Below are 14,388 nucleotides of genomic sequence, written 5' to 3' on the forward strand. Positions count from 1 at the left end.
GTGCAGGTACACTTTAAATTCCATGAGCTACCATGGCTTAAAGATATACAATATAATTGCACATATTAAAAATAAACATGCCCATGTCAAAAATTGAAGATGTTGAAATTGTTCAAAAGAAGATAAAAGTACTTACAGTATTTAAGATTAGATTATTACAATGTCATATTAGAAGACCGAATATTATATTGTATTATTAAGTATAAGAACGAGATTTAAAAAGAGACTTTACAATCATGAAAATCACTATGACACAAAAATATACTCAAGGAATTTTATATTACTACGATTCATATTAAATAAAATATAAGATTCGAACAAATGCTCAAGCTATAAGATGTGAATTGTATGTTATTTCAAATATTGAATCAAGTTATATTACAGGCTTACATGGAAGTTACTACAGATCAAATTATTCTTAGTTAATTTTATCAATCCAATTATCAAATTATTAATGACTTTTAAATATAGTTATCGAGGTATATAATGATCTATGAATATCAAATTCAAAAAAATGAGGCTGTCATTAAGGTTAATTTGACTATAGAAATCAAAAATATCTATTCAAATATTATAATAAGAGTTATTTTACTGGTAATTATAATTCATTAAAATAGATCAATAAATCAAAAGACTATGAAGTTATGAATCATCTTCCATTACTATTTTGACAAGAATTAAGACTTCATATCAATTGTTGAAGGAATAATTATGAATTCACTATAGATTACTATCAATCATTATCAATTATTATCAATTACTGTTAATTACGATTAACTCTTCTCAATTCTCACCAATTATTAGCAAATATCACAGAACTATTGTCATATATTTTAGAGAGAAAGTCAATTTACAAAGAAAATCAATTATTAAAGAATTATCAATTATTACTACAAAGAAAGCTTCTTATCATCAAATCCATTCACTATTATCGTTATAATTAAATCGAATTTATATTAGTAAGAGATCTATCAAGTTATTAACAACCACAAGGATTATCATTGATCAAATTTTTTATCAAATGTTATAAAAGTTTATTAGATCAAATGTCATGCCTTATTAATCAGATTACATTCAAGAATTCAAAGTCAAGTTTATTGAAGTTACATTGTGTCATGGATACATAGCCTATACTGTTGCGTATCTGAACCAACTACCAATTAACAAATGTCTAATTAAAACATCACCAGCTTCACCAGGACCGACGTTACTTCTACAAATATTTGTTATATATCTAAATCATGTCACTTCTATATACAAATTCATGACCCAGAAATCTCATCATAACTAGGTAAGATACCAGGTGACATACAAACTGATTTTATATATTCATTTGATAAATTCAATTTATATCCAACTTGAACAAATTCAGAAATATTTGAATCTGGATGAATTCTAGCTGATCCTTTGAAATATGATGGTCTTCTATTTCTATTTTCAACAATATTCAAATGTTTATTGATTAGTAACTCTTGCATATAAAAAAACCAACTTTTGAAATCTTCCCCCAAAATCTGAATTAACATCTCTTTAGGAGATTTTAAAGTATGATAAGACCTGTAAATTGATTTAGCTGAATTAATTGGTTTGATAATTTTTTTATAATGGCTTTGACGAAGTCCATCAGCTGCTGTATCAATAAAGATAAATACTTCATTGGGTTTGTTATAATCCAATTCATGATGTTGTAAAAAATTATTTGAATTAAATACATTTCCACCATTAACATCATTATGATGATGTAATTTAGGTACAACTTTAATTAATGTATAACTTTGCCATGGATTATTCTCAATTCTTGATTTATATAAATCAATCATTTGAGTCATTTTAGAAAGATTCTCAACATTTTGATAAAAATTCATTGCTGATTTTGGGTTGTACATGATATATAGAGGTTCTTGTTCACGGTGATTATCAGGGATTAAAATTCTTTGATCCATTGAACAATTAATTTTGATTTTTAGATCAGAAATAACATCATCTAATGTTATACTCTTCTTCTTTATGATAATAATATTCAAATGTGCACTTATGATCTCCATAAATTTGATCTTCTTTTTAGACCAATTCGATCCATATTTAGGTCTGAGATAAAGAAAGCATTTTTCATAACCAGATAAGTTAAAACAAACTATATCAAATATATGATTCATTTTGAAAGATGGTGAAAGATTATCATTTAAAATTAATGAACAAAATTTCTTGGATTCACAACGAACAATTCCATAATTCTTCAATTGACTTTTAACTGGCGCAAAATGAAGTTCAAATTGTTCTTTGAGTTCTTCGATAGTTAAGGTTTGGAAATATTCTATGGCTTCATTTGAAGATATGTCAAATTTAAGCTCATCATTAATTGAATTTCTACTAGTGTTACCATAAATATATGAGTTTACCCAATCAAACATTTTGTACCAATTTTTTTAATAGCAGAGTTAACCAAATGAATCATTTGTAATTCATTATAGAGAAAGATCAAAAGGCAAGCTGATATAATCTTTCATCGAGAAATCTGTCTTTTTTCACGTATATACCATATTTGGTATAAACTTCTCATGATTCAACCTCCATGTGCAATTAACTATGTGATCATGAACACATATGGCAGATAAATTACCAACTCATACCTTGATATACTCTCAAAGAGTAGCGGTTAAATAATTGAGGTAATGATCTCGTTATAATAAGTAATTATAGTTGTATCGGCCAGCTTTTCAATATCTTTTATACCTCAAATTTTAAGATGCCCTGAATTTATTAGTATAATAAAATGCGCGAATATTCACTGTCAATTTCTATCGTGCATTACGCAAGAAATTTTTTCAAATACTATATAAGAAATCAAATCCCCCAAAATTTTATAACTTTTACCTTTTTTAAATTTCTTTGTCGACGTACTTCAGTATGTATTATACCCATAACTTTGGATCATAAAGAAGATTTCAGAATACTAACACATTTTCCAACAGTAGGATCATTTCTATAGTTTACGTCCCTCTTTGACTCTTCAAACGAGCCACTGAATCCAACTTGGTTGATGAGTTGTATACCTTTGTGCCCTAGAGTGAGAATATTGATTTAGCTTGTCTATAATCCTTAGCGGTTTAGTCATCTATTTTAATTTTTGCCTTTTTGTTTATATTCAATATTGTTTCCTTTGGAGATTATTATTGTTTTATTAAAGGAGCGATGATCTTGACCCTATTTATGAACTTTTTCGAAAGGGATAAATATGGGTGGGTGCAAATGGCAATCTGACAAGTTTAACAACCATTATATACCTTTCCCAAATAAATTGATAAAGTTTTATCTTTGTTTTGGAAAAGATTATAAATCATATTGGATATATAAGTACTTGATAATTCATAAGTGATCATGAATGGATATGACCATGAAGTATTTCAATAATATATACACAGATCATCAAGGTTATGTCAAATAATTAAATAATTTCAAATATTATATAAGAGACTATACTATCCTTTAACATAAGTTGATGGATTGTTGAAGACTTGCATTATTGTATAGGATTTTACCGTCAATTAAGTGTTATGCCCGTATTGATAGTTGGACTATAGCTTGATCTTTGATTTAACTATTTGTATCGCAAATTGCAATTACTTGACTTTTAAAGAATCATCCCAAATAATTAGTATAATTTTCATCTTATTAACTTGGCCTCAAAATATTTTCAATTTTTAAGTAATTATTTCGCGATTGCGGTGCAAGTTTTTGCCACTTTTTGTCATTTTTGTCTGAATTAGGAAATTATGAGATCTTGTAAAAATAATTGCGTAAAAACTTGCATTTTTCGGAATTTTATATTTTTTTTTTTACATTTTTGTTTTGATTTTGCGAAAAGATATATGATCAGTTCATTATTGTTGTTAGAATTTTTTGATTATAACGCCACTATGTATTAAATTGAATTGCAGTTCAAACACTTAATATTATTGAATTATATCAACAGCCTTTGTAGTAAGACCCAAAAAGTATAGCTTTGAACCTTTGTGCGATTGGAAAGAGCTAGAATCTATACATGCATCTTGCAAGATTCCAGAATCGTTGAAATTTTTTTTCTGAAACCATATGCATAACTGTTCAAAGACACGTCAAAATTTTGTAAAATTGAATAAGGGCATATATATTAACTACGTGTTTAATTCATCATGATGAATCGTAAAGATCAATTAAGTAACAAGGTGGCTCTCTTGTAAAGTATTATGACCATCAATAAGTACTCATATAGATGTCTTTTTCTTAAATTTAATCCTTGTTGGATAACTATACGTTGAACGTTCTATTCTTGTAAGGCTTTAGGCGCTGGCCAGCTAAAATATTGACATATTTGTGCGGGCTTTGTCTAGAGAATGAACCATGTACATTCAATTACATGAATGGAAACATATTTCAGTGAAAATTTTGAACCTAGAGGCTAGAGGCTACTAGTCAACAATTAGTTGTTGTTGTATCTGAATATTAGGGAATCTATAATGTCTAGTTATAAATTGGTCGATTTTTTTAATATGAGGCTATATATCAAAATTTAAAACATTCTGACGCGTGATATTCTCGTAGAAAATCTGTAAACAAGCGCTAGGGGTTTCAAAGAATGTATAACTAGCCGCATTAATGTTTGAAACAAAACTAAAACGATTTGAATGCTTTGATGATTCAGTCTACAATTCAACGTATGTAGAAGAATTATTTTATTGAATTATTATTGTATTAGTTATTAGAAAAATTCTTCTAGCTCAATTAAAGAGGGAAATGATTGACAAAATAAATAAAAAACCATCATGATATATAAAAATAAACAAAACCAGCATTAAAAATTGAAATATTGTTTTGATTGTAATTCCAAATGAATATATAAAGCGTTACCATGTATAATAGTAAAATTGACACCTTGAAGCATTAACCGCCCTGACGAAAAATCATCATACGATACATGAGAAACCATTTCATATATGTAGACATATCAAATAAAAAACATATTCAATTGAATCTAGTTGATACTTGAAACAATTGATTTCAATTTAGCAACAAATCTTTTTAAAATTGATTTTTTAGCAGCTGGAGCTTCACCTTCTTTAGTAGTTAATTCATCTTTAGCATCTTTAGCGGCATCTTTAACTTCATCAACTTTTTTAGAAGCATCTTCTTTAGCTTCATCAGCGGTTTCAGTAACTTTATCTTTTGATTCTTCAGCGGTTTCAGTAGCTTCTTTTTGAGCAGTTTCTGAAGATTCTTGAACTTGTTCAGTTACTTCTTGAGCTTTTGATTCAACAGCATCAACTTGTGGTTGGACAGTTTCTTCAACTTTCTTTTCAACAGCGTCAGACATTTTATATTATGTTATTAGTTTGGGTATATGAATATATGAATTAAGAAAGAAGAGAAATGAGAAGAATTAAAAAAATAACAAAAGAGGCGGATTTCTCATTGTATTTATACACACATAAACTGATGATCCGTAGAGTTGGGAATTTTTTTATGATTAACGCATAACTTTAAGAAAATATTAGATGGTAGTGTCATAAATTTAAGTTACTATGGTAGTTTCCCAATCGGGATGCGCGCCTTGTTTCCCAAAACAAATCTAGTTCTGTTTTAGGGAATTTGGCAGAACGCCATGGAAAACGCATTTCGCAAAAAATTTAAAAATCATTAGGTCTTTTGATATGAAGTTGAGGTGTTGAGAGTATCAAACAACTTGTAAACAGTTTATATTGAATTAAAATTGAGTCTATAGTTATTATGTAAGGGTTATGGTTAATATATGTCCATGTTTTGCAAGTATTCAAAGGGGTCATCTACTTATCTTGTATATCGATTTGTTGATATTCTTATCTATTTTTAGGGTTTTAAACTTTTTGAATGTTTATCTTTTCACGCCAATAACGTCAAAAATATGTTGAATTGTAAATTCCCGGTCTTGTTTAGTATATATGATCGCGAAAAAATTCTCATTGATTCACGAATTATCAATTTATTTTGTTACAAATTCAATTCTCTCATGAAGATCTTTAATGATCGATCATCGTGCTGCTTTTGTTATATCATGTTTTCAACTCTATGTTTTTAAATACACAAATCAAAATGTTTCATTTTTGAAATTTAAAAGGGTTCAATAAGTGTTCACTGCTCATATAGTATAAGGGAAATATTACAATATATATTTAATTAGAACCCGATAGATCCTATAGTATTATATATACCAAGCACACAAGTACCTGGTAAATATTCTCTATCGCTACTTCTGGGGTATGGTATATATTCCTTGAAATCGATATAAAACAGATTGCACACGATAGATTATAGTGGTATAATTTAAAGCTACTCATGTGTATACAGTACTCCGGTTGAATTAACAGAAACACAAAGTCTCCTTGAATCTGAAGATCTAGTTTAAAGTTTACCAGTTTAAATCCCTGCAAATTAATTGTTTAATATCGCAAAAGTTCACATACACCTTGAAACGTTAAACCTGTAGGTTAACATCGTGGTCATTATAACATTATAACTTATAAGGGTGTCTAGCATGTCTAGTTACTTAACAGAACTTTTGGATTTGATATCTAGCTTACCATAGTATAGTTTCGTGTATTCAATGAAAAAGATCATCACAGTTATAATTGATCGTGTATGGAAGTTAACCCACTGTTCCTTTGAAACCTTAATTCAATTCTAGTAATTACATGTTCATCAATGATCCTAACGAACCTTATATGGTTCGTGATTTAAAGGAACATCAGGGCACTGTTTTTTTTGGCTGAATTAAAATTCAATCTCTCTACCCCCAAATTTTGTAGCTATCCAATCTCATAAATCCAAGCATTGACTCGTTGACTATTCATGTGAACCCACTGAGCGTTGATAAAAGTGTTTAAAATTGAATGAGAATCAAAAAGTTTATACTAGATAACTGCCCTCGGTGTACATGTGATTTTCATGTGACTTTTCTTCCCCTCGGAATTTTGCTTTTTAAAATCTTGATCGCGTAAAGGCGAAACTTCATCAACCGCAAAAAAAAGCTGTGACTAGAAATGAAACAAATTAAGTAAAGTGGAAAGAAAAGTAATTGATAATACAACTAAAAAAGTGAATATTAATATTGATATTAAAATTGATTTTTTAACTTATAGATATATATTTAAAAAAACAAGAAAAAAAAGATTATAATTATTGGTGTTTTGTTTTTTATAAGGTCTGATAATGTATCAGCAACAACGTCCAATTTATTCAGAAGGAAATACACAACAAAGAAACATCTCTCAACCATTCAATTTATCTAATCCATTGCCAAATAGTGCTATGAACACTTTATCTCAACAACCTCAACATCAACCTATATTAAATCAAGCTCAATTCCCACCATTTAATCAAAATAATCCATTATTACAACAACAACAAACTGCGAGTCCAATTAATCCAGTTAAACAATTACATCAACAATCATTAACACCTCATTCAGTCCCACAACAATTGATTAATTCAGGATTTCCACAAGATCAACAACAACAAATACCATCAGGTATGACTTCAACAGGTCTTTCAAGTCAAATACCTCAACCAAGTTTAGCAACATCAGTTTCAGAAGGTCCAAGAGCATTAGATGATAAAAATGTTTATCAATGGATAGTTGAATTATCTTATGGCCCAAATCGTGAACAAGCTTTATTAGAATTGGGTAAAAAAAGAGAACAATATGATGATTTACCAATAGTATTATGGAATTCATTTGGTGTTATGACTTCATTATTAGATGAAATAGTATCAGTTTATCCATTATTATCACCACCAAATTTAACTTCAGCAGCATCAAGTAGAGTTTGTAATGCATTAGCTTTATTACAATGTGTTGCAGCACATCAAGAAACAAGAAATTTATTTTTAAATGCACATATTCCATTATTTTTATATCCATTTTTAAATACAAATTCTAAACAACGTCCATTTGAATATTTAAGATTAACAAGTTTAGGAGTTATTGGAGCATTAGTTAAAAATGATACACCTGAAGTTATTTCATTTTTATTAACAACTGAAATTATTCCATTATGTTTAAGAATTATGGAATCATCATCAGAATTATCTAAAACAGTTGCTATATTTATTGTTCAAAAAATTCTTGTTGATGATGCAGGATTAGCATATGTTTGTCAAACTTATGAAAGATTTGCAGCAGTTGCATCAGTATTAAAAGCAATGGTTGATCAATTATTAACTCAAGAAGGTTCAAGATTATTAAAACATGTTGTTAGATGTTATTTAAGATTAAGTGATAATCCAGATGCAAGAACTGCATTAAGAAAATGTTTACCAGAATCTTTAAAAGATCAAACTTTCCATCAAGCTTTAAAAGATGATACAAGTTCTAAAAAATGTTTAGCTCAATTATTATTAAATTTAGGTGATTATGAAGGTCAACAACAGGCTCAAAATTTACAACAATAAAGAAAAGAAAGTTTAAAGAACAACAATGAAATAGAAAAAAAGACAAAAAAATAAAAATATAGAAATATGACTTGTTATGACATGAAACGAATCCTCCATATATATTAATCAACAAGCTGCTTTTTCATCATCATCAATATCATCATCATAGGATCATAAGGTATTCTTTTTTGATTTTGTATTCTAATTTATAATCTGTTTTTAGCATATATAGTATATATTTTTCACTGGGTATAAAAAGAATTTATGAAATGTTTATATATATTGTCGGTGTAATATAATACTACATGAATATAGATCATATATGAAAATAAGTATAATACAACTGATTTAGAATATATCAGGATCACATATTAAATGATCTCTTCAATCCCATCAGATTGTATATGTGTATATTGATTTGGATATCATGGCACATGGTATTTGAAACCATATTGCAATCTCAAAACAAATTTTGGATATCTTATAAGTTCTATCACCGGTACGTAGTACGTACAAAGATAGTACTTATTGGGTACATAGAATCACATGGTGACATGAAATTGGATAACGTATTCAAAAAACAAGAAAATGAAATATTATACTTGTGTATGGTTTTCATAAGAGTTCAAATAATCGATTATAATTAATTATATATTATTATAATTAATAATTACACTGGTACTCAGATAGCTCGTTTTTTTGTATGGGTAACTTTCGCGCTTAACTATGGTGTTGCACGACGCAATTCGAACTCAGGATTCGGCTTTAGAAAGTTTCACCCGAATCTTGAGCTCGATTTAAGGGACTGGAAGATAAAATCTGGCTGGTCTAGCGAGCTCTGGAGTCTCTGTAGTTTTTCGGGTCTGGAGGTTTATAGGGTCTACAATATATTAATTTGGTCGGAATTAATTTGAATTAAAATAACTATATAACTATATAATACACACTATACACAACTTTTAAATAACTAATTGATCAAATATGAAGTTGACACAAGTCTTTGAAACCTTGTTGTATCAGAAAGAGTAAGAATGAAATGATAAAAGCTCTTAAAACCTTGTAGAATACCATTGTTAAATAATTTGAATGAACTTACCTTCAGCCGCCAAAATCATCTCAAGAAACAACAATTTTAATACCACAATGACAATAGAAATGGACCTGTAGTTAGTATATTGATAGAAGATGATGTAAAGTTATATATGATAGCAATTTATAGCAAATATAGCTTCCAAAACAAACAAAATCAGCATAAATGGGTATAGACTTAAGCGCCAACAACATAAGCAACATAAGCAATCCAAAACAGGAGCAAAGGTGTATAAAAAATGGGTATCACAAATCTGAATTGCACAACACGATAGAATGAAACATCAGTATAAAATTGGTATCTTGAACAGCTTGGAAAGAGTAACTAAAAGGATCAAATGTAAGTAAATTGTAATCTTAATAAAACAAATGGTTCAAAAAAGCCAAAGACCAAGTGACTTTGATTGTTAGAACTGGCCAGGAACTAACCATCGATTGTCTCAAGGGTCTCAAGCTTGGTAAATTGATTCCAGTGATACTTGAAGGTTGAAATGTGCTTGTAGTCTTTAAGCGCTGAAGTGGTGGTATTGTGGTAAAAGTAATAATTTAAATCTTTAAAAATTTCTAAGATTTTTAGATATCTAAGATTTTAATGTTGATTTATTCTGTCCTAGATGTCTGGATGTTTTAAAATTTGGTGCCTGATTTGATTTTCTGGAGAAGACTTGAGATTTTTTGACACATTTTGATCAAAGGTCATGTTTTTAAATTGAGTTATCAATACTTCAACATCATTTACATTTTATAAGAGAAAAATAGACAAACTCTTCATTGCCAATATTACCTGTATGTGACAATCCTATGAGTTTTAACACTTTCAATTCTGAGAAATCGAGTCATCAAGTGAGCCCATTTTTGAATAAAGGTTTTGTTTTCAGAGTAGAATAGGATCTACTAGCAATTGTTTTTTTCACTCGAAACTCATAGGTATATATATTCATTGGCTCACAATCATATATTCGAAAACAGTTAGTGAATTGAAGTGTTCAATTCCTTGTGATTCATATTTGAAGTTTACTATATTCAGAGGACTTATCTAAAATCCCGAGACTTTGAAGAATACCAAAATGCCGAATTGTGATAAATCACCTTATAACACAACAAGTAAAACGAATTGAAGCTTGAAATTCAACATGAAGATACCTTAGGTATTAAAGATCATATAAGTCAAATTTTGAAGTAAACACTTTCATAAGTTGACGGTAATCCTACATTTTATGTCAATACACCATAAATCTTAGCGAATTTCTTTAAATTTTTCGAAAATCTTAAAAATTTCAAATTTTTATTTTCAACTTCAAAATTGATTTTGTCATTTTTTTGTTAGCGAATTTGGTTTTCCCATAGTAAAAATCGCGCTATCTGAGTACCAGTGTTAAATCCCTGAATTTTACCCGGTCGTTTCGCGGGAAGGAAAGTTCGCGAATGGTTTTTCAAATTCAATATTGGACACGAATATCAAGAACGAAACGAGATCAGATTCAAAACAACAACAAAGCAATTGCAACAGAACTCATAAGGAATTACACTGGTTTGAGTTGTTCTGGGACCATTGATTGACGTTTGGTGTTACATTAGCTACATTACGGTTTTGTGTGTTGTTTTTGTCTTTTCAATAGGCTTTGTTGCAGCTAGATCAAAAAATATATCAGATAACATAATATTCAGATTAATCAAAACAGGTGGTAATTGAGGATGTCTACACATACTTATAAGAAATTTGAAGATGTCGAGTCAGGTGCAATTCCTGACAAGATGACCATTTTCCAAGATTGTTTAAGAGCTTTCAATGCTTCACCAGTTGATGCTAAAAAATCACGTACTTTAATTGCAAGATTATTAAGATTATTATATAGTGGTGAAACTTTCCCAAAAACTGAAGCAACAACTTTATTTTTTTCAATTTCAAAATTATTTCAACATAAAGATTCATCATTAAGACAAATTGTTTATTTGGCTATTAAAGAATTATCTGCAATTTCAGATGATGTATTAATGGTTACTTCATCAATTATGAAAGATGTTCAAAATGGTGATATCATTTATAAACCAAATGCCATTAGAACTTTAGCTAGAGTCCTTGATGGATCAACTGTTCATGCTACTGAAAGATTGATGAAAACTGCTATTGTTGATAAACATCCATCTGTTTCATCTGCTGCTTTAGTTAGTTCATATCATCTGTTACCAGTTGCAAAAGATGTTGTTAAAAGATGGACAAATGAAACTCAAGAAGCTGTCTTAGCATTAAAATCATTCCCTTCAACTAATGAAGTCTTTGTTAATGATTCTTTAATCACTCAATATCATGCTTTAAGTTTATTATATACTTTAAGAAATCATGATAAAATGGCATTAAGAAAAATTATTCAACAATATTCTAAAAATTTAAGAAATCCTTTAGCAATTTGTCAATTAATTCGTTATGTTAATGAAATTTTACAAAATGATTCTTCATTAATTTCATCATTTTTCCCATTACTACAGGATTGGTTAAATGATAGACATCATTCTGTTAATTTAGAAGCTATTAAAGTTGTTGTCTCATTACCTGTTACAAATGAACAATTTGCAAGTGCTGTTTTAAGATTACAATTCTTATTAACTGCTCCAAAAGTTGTTTCAAGATTTGCTGCTGTTAGAATTTTGAATAGATTATCTTTGAAAAATCCTGAAAGAATTGTTGCTGTTAATAATGAATTGGAATCTTTAATTAATGATCCAAATAGATCAATTGCAACTTATGCTATTACAACTTTATTGAAGACTGGTACTTCTGATAACATTGAAAGATTAATTAGTACAATTTCTAAATTTATTAATGATATTTCTGATGAATTTAAAATCATTATTATTGATGCAATTAAAACTCTATCATTAAAATTCCCACAAAATTATAAATCAATGTTATTATTCCTTGTTGATATCTTAAAAGATGATGGTGGATTTGAATTTAAAAATTCCATTGTTGAAGCATTATTTGATTTAATTTATTTTGTTCCAGAATCTAGAGATTTAGCATTAGAAAATTTATGTGAATTTATTGAAGATTGTGAATTTACTGAATTAAGTGTTAGAATATTAAACTTATTAGGTAATGAAGGTCCAAAAACTTCAAATCCAACTTTATATATTAGACATATTTATAATAGAGTTGTTTTAGAAAATTCAATTATTAGATCAGCTGCAGTTATTTCATTATCAAAATTTGCATTAATTGATTCTACAATTAATAAATCAATTAAAATTTTATTACAAAGAATTGTTAATGATGTTGATGATGAAGTTAGAGATCGTGCTATTATTTCATTAAAATTCTTGGAAAATTATGAAGAAACTAAATCACAATCAATTGTGGAATTAACTAAACCATCATATACTTATGATTTATCAATATTAGAAAGTAAATTACAAACTTATATTAGTGGAGATCAATCAAATTTTGTTACACCATTTGATATTACATCAATTCCAAAAATTTCTGAAGATGAATTGAAAATTATACAATTGAAAAATAAAACTAATAAAGTTGAAGAAGAATCAAAATCAAGAAATGCAATTAAAGCAGATGTTGATGATAAAATTAATCAAACACATCTTGAAGATGATCAAAATGCAGAATTATCTAAACAACATTATATTCAAGAATTAAACAATATTGAAGAATTCCAAAATTATGGTTCAGTTTTACATTCATCATCAATTTTACCATTAACTGAAAAAGAAACTGAATTTATTGTTGAAGTTGTTAAACATATTTTTGAAGAACATATAGTTTTACAATATAATATTGAAAATACATTAGAAGATTCATTATTAGAAATGGTTTCAGTTGTTTCACAACCTGAATCCGAGGAATTAGTTGAAGAATTCATTTTATCAATTGATAAATTACCACCACATGGTAAAGGTACAGTTTATGTTTCATTTACAAGACCTGAATCAACAAAATTAATCACCACTGATTTTACAAATACTTTATCATTTACATCAAAAGAATGTGATCCAAATACTTTTGAACCATTTGATGATGCTGGATTTGAAGATGAATATCAAATTGAAGATTTATCATTAACACCAGGAGATTTTATTTTACCATCATATGTTGGTAATTTTGATTTAGCATTTGATGAATTAATTAATGAAAGTATAGGTACTTTCCAATTATCAAGTAATTCAATTCAAGAAACTATTGATTCATTAATTGAAGTATTATCATTAGGTGCAATTGAAGGTGGTCAAGTTATTAATGAAAGTTCACATTCATTAAAATTATTTGGTAAAACTATTAATGGTGATAGAATTGGTGCTTTTATTAAATTTGTTAAAAGTGCTAAAACTGGTGTTACTTTAAAAGCTATCGTTAAAGCTGATGATGAAGAATTAGCTGAAACTGTATTGAATGGTATTGCTTAGATTTCTACCATAATTTATATAGAGTTTTGATTGATTGACACTTTCTTTGGTTTTTTTTTATACAAATTCAGAAATTATATAGTATGTTGTTTAAATTAAAATTTGTTTTATAAAATGAAAGTTATGTTTAAATATGTGTAAGATCTCAAACTACAAAACTCAGATTATTTGGTATAAACATCATGTACATTAAAAACTTTTTTTATCTTGTATTTCTTCAAGAAAACATTAAACAAGATTTGACATTAAAACATATAAACAGCTATCATATATAACACAAACATTAATAAGATATATTTTGAAATAGATCATATAAGCAATCATTAATAAAAAAAACAGGAAAAGAAACCCTCATAAACCATTGATCAAATAAAATCATTCTATACTGACATGAACCATACCCACATCATCATCATCAAATTCATCAAATTCATAAAC

The 14,388-nt window shown here is 28.0% G+C and overlaps 4 protein-coding genes across 4 annotated transcripts; 2 read left to right on the forward strand and 2 right to left on the reverse strand.

The window, feature by feature from the left end:
- Positions 1–1,262: 1,262 nt before the first annotated feature.
- BN7_3987 (uncharacterized protein) lies at positions 1,263–2,411 on the reverse strand (the record flags this gene model as incomplete). Its single annotated transcript, XM_011275389.1, has 1 exon — positions 1,263–2,411. The coding sequence occupies one exon, from the start codon at positions 2,409–2,411 to the stop codon at positions 1,263–1,265; it is 1,149 nt and encodes a 382-aa protein (XP_011273691.1).
- A 2,600-nt stretch (positions 2,412–5,011) lies between these two features.
- On the reverse strand, positions 5,012–5,350 carry BN7_3988 (Gap junction alpha-8 protein; the record flags this gene model as incomplete). The annotated part of the gene is made up of 1 exon (XM_011275390.1): positions 5,012–5,350. One exon carries the CDS (start codon positions 5,348–5,350, stop codon positions 5,012–5,014), a length of 339 nt encoding a protein of 112 aa, XP_011273692.1.
- Positions 5,351–7,221: 1,871 nt separating this feature from the next.
- On the forward strand, positions 7,222–8,463 carry CAF40 (CCR4-NOT core subunit CAF40; the record flags this gene model as incomplete). Its single annotated transcript, XM_011275391.1, has 1 exon — positions 7,222–8,463. One exon carries the CDS (start codon positions 7,222–7,224, stop codon positions 8,461–8,463), a length of 1,242 nt encoding a protein of 413 aa, XP_011273693.1.
- A 2,766-nt stretch (positions 8,464–11,229) lies between these two features.
- SEC21 (coatomer subunit gamma) lies at positions 11,230–13,950 on the forward strand (the record flags this gene model as incomplete). Its single annotated transcript, XM_011275392.1, has 1 exon — positions 11,230–13,950. One exon carries the CDS (start codon positions 11,230–11,232, stop codon positions 13,948–13,950), a length of 2,721 nt encoding a protein of 906 aa, XP_011273694.1.
- Between the last annotated feature and the right edge of the window lie 438 nt (positions 13,951–14,388).

Source organism: Wickerhamomyces ciferrii, contig 00127 (genome assembly GCF_000313485.1).
Source record: "Wickerhamomyces ciferrii WGS project CAIF00000000 data, strain NRRL Y-1031 F-60-10, contig 00127, whole genome shotgun sequence".
In the NCBI taxonomy this organism is placed as follows: domain Eukaryota; kingdom Fungi; phylum Ascomycota; class Saccharomycetes; order Phaffomycetales; family Wickerhamomycetaceae; genus Hansenula; species Hansenula ciferrii.